The sequence below is a fragment of the Tupaia chinensis genome, unplaced genomic scaffold (genome assembly GCF_000334495.1).
Source record: "Tupaia chinensis unplaced genomic scaffold, TupChi_1.0 Scaffold139457_1, whole genome shotgun sequence".
In the NCBI taxonomy this organism is placed as follows: Eukaryota; Metazoa; Chordata; class Mammalia; order Scandentia; family Tupaiidae; genus Tupaia; species Tupaia belangeri.
The window spans coordinates 121665-131815 of record NW_006199342.1 but is presented as its reverse complement, the minus strand read 5'-3'; the positions used below and the strand labels follow the sequence as shown (position 1 = coordinate 131815).

The window sequence follows — 10151 nt, the reverse complement described above, 5'->3', positions numbered from 1 at the left end:
AGGTCCGTAAGGAAAAATAAGGGGGGGGGGGCGAGGAACAGAGTTGAGAGCAGTAATAGGGCAAAGGACACAGACACATTTTCTAATTGTAGAGAGCGAATTTTGGAGGTTGCATCCCTTCTCATCCGATGGTTGAACAAATCCCCTCTACAAATCCCAGACTTGGATCGCCCAGCCTCCTCCCTATTTTAGAAGCAAATCACTTCTCTCCCAATGCCCCTTTGCAAGCATGTTGTCACCCACCTCCGAGGACCGTGCCCAGGAAGATGCATTTCTTTTTGTGACGTTTCAGAAAATTCCACATAGATCTCAGCATCTTCAGGCCCTGGAGTGTGTGCTGCGTAGGGGTGAGAAGCTGGTTCACCGGGACACTGATTCGTCGTCACCGGGCCCGGAAGACCCGACAGGAACGCCGACGTCCTGCTTGATGCTCACCAGAAATCACAAACGCGACTTTCGGTGAACACTGTCACCGGAGCGGGAAGGGGGCGTGGACTACAGCAGAGCAACTGCGCTTTCCGCCGCCGCCACGGAGCCGCCGCCACAGCTCACTGATCCGGGAGGCCCAGGTCCGTCCAGAAATCGTTCCCGGGTGCCTTGCGATATTACTTCCCTCGGAAATAACGGTCCGCTTCCTCAGAGTTCCGCTGCTCCCGCTCCTGCTCTTCCGGTCTCAGGTCTTGAGCTTTGGCGGGGTGCAGAATGGAAGCGAAGGCAGCGTCCACACAGGCTCCAGGCAGCGCGTGCTCGGTGTCCGCGGAGGAGATCGAAAAGTGGATGGAAGAGGCAATGTGTATGGTGAGGAACGCGGGAGGCGGAGCTGCGGGTTGGTTCTCCCGCCTTCAGTCCCACTCCGGCTTTGAGCAAAGGTCCCGGGTGCGCTTTATTGTCACCCTAATCTTGATGGCGCTCCAATGTCCTGAATAAACAGCTGGTTTTATTTATTGTCATGAAATTTTCTTTAGTTCGTTCTCCATTGGTTCTGGGAGAAAGAAGGTGGGGAAACACAGAAACTATTTTATTTGTTTCCTTGATATGAAGTATACGCCAAACAACTGTGTTCAATGGACTCGCAGGCACGTGCTGCTTCCCCTTCCATCCTGTGCACACTCGCACTCTCAAGTCCATAGTCACATTGTGTTGTGTTTGAGCCTCCTAAACATAGCTAGTCAGAGGGTATGAGCTTGGGATGCTTCTGCTAGAGAGCAGTATGAAAACAGGTCTGTACAATCTGTCTTTCATCCATTCGACTGTGTGGGCCCTTTTACTTCTTTCCCTTGCTCACTGTAGGACTGCGAAGAAATACTTTAATCAGATTTGACTATACTCTCAGTTTTACCCATATCCGTATGTGCCAGCAAGCTCCTAAATAGGTATAAAAGTTTGGAATATGTATATATCTGATTATGCGTGCATGTACATTTATATATGTGTGCATATCTTTATTTGCGTACATATATGTATATACATGCACATATATATTTATAAAATGCCCTTCAGTTTTTCATTTTTCTGATACTCTAAAATGTACGTATATATATTTAAAAACATTTTTTAAGAGAGATTTTTGCTATAGAGGGTGTGCACTTGCTGGAGAGACAGAGAGTGACAGAGAGAGGAAAAGTGAGAAATCACCCCCTCCCTCCTCCCAGGGGAGATGGCCACACTGCTGTCCCTTCTCCTCTATTCTTCTCTTAGGATTTTGGGCATGCACGCACTTGTGCCTGGCATGAGTTTCAAGCCTTCGGGCCCAGAACTCGAACCACAGTCTGCCGTGTTGGTCCAGCACCCCAAGAACCATGTCACCTGCTGGTCCCTCTAAAATATTTTTTTCATGCATGTTTTTGATTATGTTTTTCTGTAGTTAAGTCTCCTATACTTCAGTAACTCTATAATTATTCCTTCTTTCATTCCGTAAGTGTTTAAGTGCATTGTGATCAGCATTGAGAATTTAACACTAAAATTGATCTTGCTGTGTTCTCCTTTGTTCTCTCCATACTAAAATAACTTCTCATATACTTTCTCCTGCATTCATGCACTATTATAGCCAAACATTTTTTTAGTTTTTATATAAACGATGATGTACTAGAGCATCTATTTATTGCTTCTGTTCCTTATATAATTTTTAAAGAATTATTTCATTTAACTTTTTATTTATTTTAATTTGACCAGAGAGGGACAGAGTGAGAGAGAAAGAAAGAGAGAAAATGAGAAAGCAAGCTGCCAGGTCCAGGACTCTAACTGCAGTCAGCCATATAGGAGTCCAGTGCCCTTAACCACCATGCCACCTGCTGGCCCCACTTATATAATACTATTTTAAAACTGATTTTCATGCAAAGTGCCTCCACAGTAAAAGAAAAAAAATATATTTTACATTTCAATCCAGGGAACACAGAAATAATTTAAATGAAAGTTTTGTAGAATAGTAGTTAACTCTTCCATGTACCATTTTTCTTGCATTTCTATACTTTGCATTTTTAAAAAATGCTGGTTGTGACCTCTTACCTTGACATCATGATCCATTCTTTTTTTTTTTTGGAGAGGTTTTTGCTATAGGGCGCATGTGCTCACCAGACAGAGAGACAGAGAGATAGAAAGCGAGAAATCCCTTCCCCCCCCCGGGGGGATGGCCACGCTGCAATCCCTTCTCCTCCATTCTCCTCTCGGGATCTTAGGCACGCACACACACACGCCCAGCATGAGTTTTAAGCTACCGGGTCTGGGACGCAAACCGCGGTCGACTACATGGGAATCCAGCGACATAGCGATTACGCTAACTGCTGGTCCCTCATGATCCATTCTTTAAGTCCACTTCAAAATCTGTTTTCTTTTTAAAATTAAGTTATATTTACTTCTTTTGTGAATGAGAAAGAGAGAGACAGCAGCACTCCCAACAGGGTGGGGGTGATCAGCTTTCATCTAGCCCTAGATCATGGGCAAGAGTGTGCCCAGTATACTCAGGCAGGTGTCCAGACCGGAATGGAGAGCCTCCCGGTGAGACTGCCTCACGCATCCTATTTTACTTCTGCAACATTGCCTGGTACCCAAATCATTTTTTTTCTGTTAAGCTTACAGGATAAATAAACTTCTAATATGTAATATATATATATATTTTTTTTTTCATATGCACTTGAAAAATTAATTTATGGGCCAGTAGGTGGCATGGGGGTTAGGGTGGCTGGATCCCACATAACTGACTGAGTCATTCAAGTCCTGTACTTGGCAGCTTGAAAATCAAACGGGGCATGTGTGCATCCGTGCTTAAAATCTCAAGAGAATGGAAGACAAGGGAGTGTGGCATGGCCATCCTCTTTGGGGAAGGGGGTGATTTCTCACTTTCCCTGTCTCTCCCTCTCTCTGTCTCTCTGGCAAATGCATGAACCCAATATTGTAATATGTGATATGAATTTCTTTGGTCTTTTATTCTTTTGCTGTTAACTAAATTCTCCAAAGTGGAGACAAGTTTTCATGTGATATTAAAATTTCATATTACCTCCCCCAGATTTCATTAACGTGTGCTAGGCAACTTATTAGTGGTGATGATAAAATAATTAAAATGCATGAAAGCTGGAATATCTTGAAGCATTGCATCTACTCATATTTGCACAATTATCTTTCTAGTCTTGTGGACTAAATAATGACATCCTTTTATTACCATTTAGTGTCACCTTGGACAAATCACTTTATCCCTCTAGGATTTCATTTTCTACTCTGTTACATGAGATGGTTATAACTCCAAAGAATTCTAGGATCCTTCTAGCCTTGACATGGAAAGTGGGAAATCACTCCCCAGAGGGAAGTGCACTGCACTTCACTGCAGTCCCTTCTCCTCTATTCTCCTCCTGGGATTTTGGGCATGCATGCACATAATGCTCAGCATGATTTTCAAACTGCCAGATCCAGGACTCTAACTGTTCAGCCATATGGGAGTCCAGCACTGTAACCACCATGCCACCTGCTGGCTTTAACAAAGAAAAACAGTGCTTATTGTAAATCTTGTGCTTTGTTTAGCCATTCCCTGCCCCACCCCCTGGAAGTTTCAAATCTTAAATTACCTTGAAGAATTATTTCTTCTGAGAAGAGCTTAAAATTAAACCAGAATCATAACTAGTGTCAAAACCAGAGGGCAAGTTAATGTCTAATCAATTTGTATTGAGAAATTTGAAAGTGAAATTTCCAGTGTTTTGTGTAATGGGGAGGCTATGGGGTCCTCACTGCATATGTACAGAGTAGACATGTTTATGTGGATAATACAGACAATTTGAGTGGCTGGTTCTTACGGGACCAGGCAGACGAATACAGCCAAGTCATATAATTTCAGGTTTCACTTTATTCATTTTGAAATAAAGGAGTTGCACTACAAAATTTCTATTCTGGGCAGAGCCCTGGTGGTGCAGACAATAGGGTGATGTGGTGCAGTACTGGATCCATATGAGAAGGTCCAGGGTTGGATCTCACGTCGACCTAAACAACCCTGGGTGCCTGCGATCTTAGATGGCTGGAGGACGGCTGGGAGAACTGTGGCTTGGCAAGACCTCATGTCTGCGTGCGTGTGTGTGAACTGGGGAAGGTCCCAATCTGTTCAACTCTCCTTGTCTAAGTAAATAAACTTTAAAAACAAACAAACAAACAAACAAAAGCAGAGAACCAGCCTCATGGCCTGGTAGTTAAGGACGCTATTGAATAGATCCCACACGCTGACCTCATGGTTCAAACCCTGGTCCTGGTGGCTAGAAAAACATGCCCCAAATCCCAACAAGATGGAGAAGGGAAAAGGGATTGTGTTGTTACTAAGCCTCATCAAGGGGTGCTTTCTCCTTCTCCCTCTCTTTCTTTCTGGCAAGCATATGCGTCCATTCTCTAACAAAAAGGAAGAAAGAAAAATAAATCTTTTTTAAAAAAATTATTTATTTTTATTTAATTCCATTTGTTATCATTATTTTTTAATTTGACCAGACAGAAAGAGAGAGAGAGCAAGAAAGGGAAAGTGAGAAAGCAAGCCACCAGGTCTGGGACTTGAACCATGGTCAGCCATGTGGGAATCCAGCACCTTTAACCACTATGCAGTCTGCCAGCTCCAAAATAAATCTTTTTAAAATTTTAGTTTTTTTAAGCCTGCATTATACAAGAAAGAAAAATAATTCTTCAGAAAGCTTAAAATTAATTTTTGGGAACCAGCAGTTAGCGTAATGGCTATGTCGCTGGACTCCCACGTAGCTGACCGCGGTTTGAGTCCCGGACCTGGTGGCTTAAAACTCACACTGGACACGTGTGTGTGTGTGCCCAAGATCCCGAGAGGAGAATGGAGGAGAAGGGATTGTGGCATTACCATCCCCCCTGGGGAGTGATTTCTCGTTTTCTGTCTCAATGTCTCTCTCTCTCTGTCTGGCGAGCGCACGCCCCCTATAGCGAAAACCTCTCCAAAAAAAAAAAAGAGAAAAAAAATTTTTTAGAATTATGAATTTTATTTTATTTATTTATTAGTATTATTTTAACTCACCAGAAAGAGAAGGAGAGAGATGGAAAGTGAGATAGCAAGCTGCCATGTGTGGGACTCAAACTGTGATTGGCCTTGTGGGAGTCCAGCATTCCAGCCACCATGCCAGCTACTGGCCCTAAAAATCTAATTTTAAGACATTAATGAGTTTGTGCAAAAGTCAGTGCCATGCTAGCAGTCTGGCAGGTGAATTTTTGGAGGGCAACCTAGCATAACATAATAACAGCCACACCAAAAAATGTTCTCATCATTTGACCCCAGACCATGGTTATGTAACAGTGAAAAATCAGGAAGAATTTCAGACTTTCAGTAATGGGAAATGGTTAACTAAATTGTAGTGTGTTGCCGTGTTAAATAATGTTATAAAAATCATTATGGCTCTTAGAAATAAACATGTTACATATCGCAAGTAGTTGTAACTTGTAGCAACTACTAATCTACAAGACAAGAAGTTACAACTATTTGTGATTTGTAACATTAAACAAGCAGAATGCAAATTATTTTATACTACACATATATATGTAGATGTTACTTATGTTCAAATGGCTACTACCTAGCAAACAAACTTTTTTTTTTTTTTTTTTTAAGAGGTTTTTGCATTAGGCTACATGCAATCCCTGGAGACAGAGAAACAGGCGATGAGAGGGAAAGTGAGAAATCACGTCCCAGTGGGGATGGCCACACTGCAATCCTTTCTCTTCTTGGGATCTTGGGTACGCATGCATACATGCCTGGCATGAGTCTCAAGCCACCAGGTCTGGGATTCAAACCGTGGTCAGCATGTGGGAGTCCAGTGATGTAGCTGCTACTCCCTCTACTGGCCCCAGCAACCTAATCTTGACAAATTTTGAACATTTGAGTCTCAGAGTTCTCTTAAAAAATGGGAATATTGGGACCAGCAGTTAGCGTAATAGCTATGTTGCTGGACTCCCATGTAGTCGACCGCAGTTCGAGTCCTGGACCTGGTGGTTTAAACTCATGCTGGGCATGTGTGCATGTGTGCCCAAGATCCTGCGAGGAGAATGGAGGAGAAGGGATTGTGGCATGGCCATCCTCCGGGGGGGTGATATCTCGCTTCCTGTCTCTCTGTCTCTCTCTGTCTTTCTGGCGAGTGTACATGTTCTATAGCAAAAACCTCTCAAAACAAACAAACAAACAGGAATATCATATCCATCTTTAGGGTGAGCGGGTTAAAAGATCATGTTTATAAAGTGTTTTACATAATATGCTTTAGTAAATAGAAGCAATTATTTTTCATCAAGTGAACAAAGACTACAGGAGAATGTACAAAAAGAATTAGTTAACATGGTAATATAATGGATGATTTTAAAGAAATTTATTAATGTGTTTTTATAGTAGAAGTATAAACATTTAATTGAAAGGATAAAATTAAAGAATAAAGCCAAATAAAAAGTAATAAAACCACTAGAGAACCAAAGTAAATAAGTGTATTTTTATAATCTGGGGGCCAACAGGTGGCATGTTGAGGTGGCTGGATCACACTCTGGCCAACTACACACTTGAGTCTCAGACCCAGTGGCTTGAAAATCACGTCAGGTGCATGTCTGTGGGTGCTCACAATCCTGAGAGGAGACTGGAGGAAAAAGAGACTGCCGAGTGGCCATCCACCCGGGGGGTGATTTCTCACTTTCTTTCCTTCTCTCTTCAGCAAGCACACATACCCTGTAGCAAAGCTGGAAAAACATTGATGTGCAAGCACGTTTCCGACTGAGCGTTTTCCTGCCCTTTGGGTAGATACCCAGAAGTGGGATTGCTGGATCAAATGGCATTCCCTTTTGAAAAAGCAATGTAATACACTGTAAAGTGATATGTAATTCAATGTAATGTAAAGATTATGATGATAATAAAAATTAAAAAAAGAAAAAAAAGCTGGAAAAACAAACAAAAAACAGTATTTTTTTGGGGGGGAGGGAGAGGTTTTTGCTATAGGGCGTGTGCGCTCACCCGACGGACAGAGAGAGACAGAGCCATTACGCTAACTGCTGATCCCCCAGACAGTATTTTTATCATCTTGGGATGGAGGTGGACTCTTTTATACCACCAAAGGCAGAAAAAAAGAAATTAATAGAGTCTCATTGCATAGGCATGGAAAACATCTACATGTTTAAAAAGACAAAATACAAAGTAACAAAGCAAATAGTAAATAAGGACATACTTGTTTTTACTTATTTTTTTAAAAGATTTTTTGTTTGTTTTTGTAATAGGGCCCATGTACTCACCAGAGACAGAGACAGACAGGAAAAGTGAGGAAGTACCCCCCAAGGAGTATGGCCACACCACAATTCTTTCTCCATTCTTCAGGGATTTTGGACATGCATGTACATGTGCCAGGAGTGTTTTTCAAGCCTCCGGGTCTGGGACTTGAACCATGTTGTTAGCCATCTAGGACCCAGTCTTAACCTCCTCACCATTGGCTGGCCTAAACAAGGAAATATTTGTAACATGTGAGGATACTTCAAAACACTGAGGATAAAATGAAATCATAGTACTAGTTGCTATCCCTCTGCATCCGCCTTAGAAAAAGTAAGGTTGGAAGCTAGGGATTTAATGTCATTCTTCAAGTCTCTGGGCCCACTTCCACCATTCCACAAAAGTTGCTTCTGCATCACTGAATTCCACACAGTGGACCACCCACCCTTCCTGGACTAGTTTTTCCATAACACCAAATACTCCTAGTTTCCTCTTATCTCACTAGGCATCTCTTCTTACTGTCTGTTGCAAGATCCTTTTTGTTTACCTATATTTCTTTTTTAAACATTTCATTTTTTAAAAAAAAGAATCATTCTATTTAACTTCATATATTTATTGTTTTTTGTTGTTGTTGTTTTTTATTTTAATTGGACCAGAGAGGGACAGGGTGAGAGATAGATAGAAAGTGAGGAAGCAAGCTTCTAGGTCCAGAACTCGAACCATGGTCAGCTATGTGGGAGTTTAGCACCCTCAACCACCAAGCCACCTGCTGGTCCCCTAAATGTTTCATTTTGAAATAATTATAAATTCACAGAAACTGCAAATAAAGTGTACAGGAGAGTTCAAGTATCCAGTTTCCTCCAGTGGTAACGTCTTGCCTAACTGTAGTATAATACCAAAACCAGGAGCTTACTGAAATTTTACCTGCGTCATATGCATGTATGTGTGGGGATGGGGTATGGGTGTGTGTGGTTCTATGCAATTTTGTCATGCACTTGACTATGTGTAACAACCAGCAGAACTGTTCATCACCACAAGGCTCTCTTGTGCTATCTCTTCACAGCCACCATCAGCCTTCCAGTATGTCAACCACCATGTCACCTCCTGGCCTGTGTATGTTACTTTCTAATGATTTTTTAAAGAATTATTTATTTAACTTTATTTGTTGTTATTTTAAAAATTTTGCTATAGGGCACGTGCACTTAGCAGAGGGACAGAGAGCGAGCGAAAATGAGAAAGCAAGCCACCAGCTATGATACTCAGACTGAGGTTGGCCATGTGGGAATCCAGTGCCTTAACCACAATGCCACCTGCCACCCAGATGTTGCTTTTAAAATAAATTTCCACACTGTTTTTCAAAGTTGTTGTGCCACTTTTACATAGAGTACTTCCAATGTTTTGTTGTTCTACTTAGAGTAGTTATTATGGGATGGTGACATCCAGTCTAATCCTTTTATGCTATTGGGACTCAAGAGGATACTTTCTATAATTTTCAGAGAGGCAAAAAAATTAACAAGAATTTCAACGAGAAAAGAATTCTAATGAAAAACTTATAAATGTTATTTAGCTTCCTATATATATATATATAATATGTCTGAAAAAGAGCATAGACTCTAGCCCTTTAAGAACAATGGTTAATCTAGGGCCAGCAGGTGGCATGGTGATTAAGGTGTTGGACTCCTCCATGGCTGACCGTGGTTTGAGTCCCAGGCCTGGTGGCTTACTTTTTCACTTTTCCTCTCTCTCTTTCAGTCACTCTCTGGTGAGCACACATGCCCTATTGCAAACTTAAAAAAAATAATAATGATAATAAATAAAATAAAATTTAAAAAAGAACAATGATTGATCATAATCATTTGATTATATCTGTTTCCATGAGAAGAAATCCGGACCTCAGGGCTCGTGAAGGGGATTCGTTCCTGAGAGTCCTTTGCCATAGACATGCAATGGAGAGCACAGGCACCACATGCCATAGTGGAACTACACTTGAGAAAAGGGAATGCTCAGCTGCTTTCTTTGTTCTAGTGCCTATCATGTGCATCCTGGCCACGCTGCATCTATTTCTTTCCCATGGTGTCCCGACCCGGGGGGACAGCCGAACGGGTTTCTTGAGTGAAGGAGTGAGAGCCGGGGCAAGCAGCGTAGTGTTACAGCACGGAGACGACAGTGTCGTCTGTTTATTGTGGGCAGCACGGTACAGCACAGAGACGACGGAGTGTCCGAACTCTTAAGGGTCGCGTCGGCTACTGTGAGCAGCACGGAGACGACGCGGTATCACAGCTCTTCAGGGTCGTCCGGAGACGATGTAGTGTTACAGCTCTTCAGGGTCTCCCAGGTCGTCTGGAGACGATGCAGTGTCAGCTCTTCAGGATCTTCAGGGTCGTCTGGAGACTGCGTGGTGTTTCAGCTCTTCAGGCTCTTCAGTTGTCGTCTTCCTGGTCGT

General features: G+C 42.2%; 2 protein-coding genes across 3 annotated transcripts in view; one reads left to right on the top strand and one right to left on the bottom strand.

Annotated features, from left to right (window-relative positions):
• Positions 1–560, bottom strand: part of PEX3 (peroxisomal biogenesis factor 3) — a 55111-nt gene extending 54551 nt beyond the window's left edge. The window contains exon 1 of the mRNA XM_014593016.2: positions 244–560. Within this exon, the coding sequence (XP_014448502.1) occupies positions 244–316 (73 nt within the window). The 5' untranslated portion in view covers positions 317–560. The remainder of the gene's footprint in view (positions 1–243) is intronic.
• ADAT2 (adenosine deaminase tRNA specific 2) overlaps positions 490–10151 on the top strand; it is a 25049-nt gene continuing 15387 nt past the window's right edge. The window contains exons 1-2 of one of the 2 annotated variants that reach the window (XM_027765690.1): positions 490–569; positions 678–798. In XM_027765690.1, coding sequence (XP_027621491.1) covers positions 703–798 — 96 coding nt within the window. In that variant the 5' untranslated portion in view covers positions 490–569; positions 678–702. Of the gene's footprint in view, positions 570–674; positions 799–10151 lie in introns of those variants that run through there. The other variant, XM_014593018.2, reaches the window with a different exon arrangement.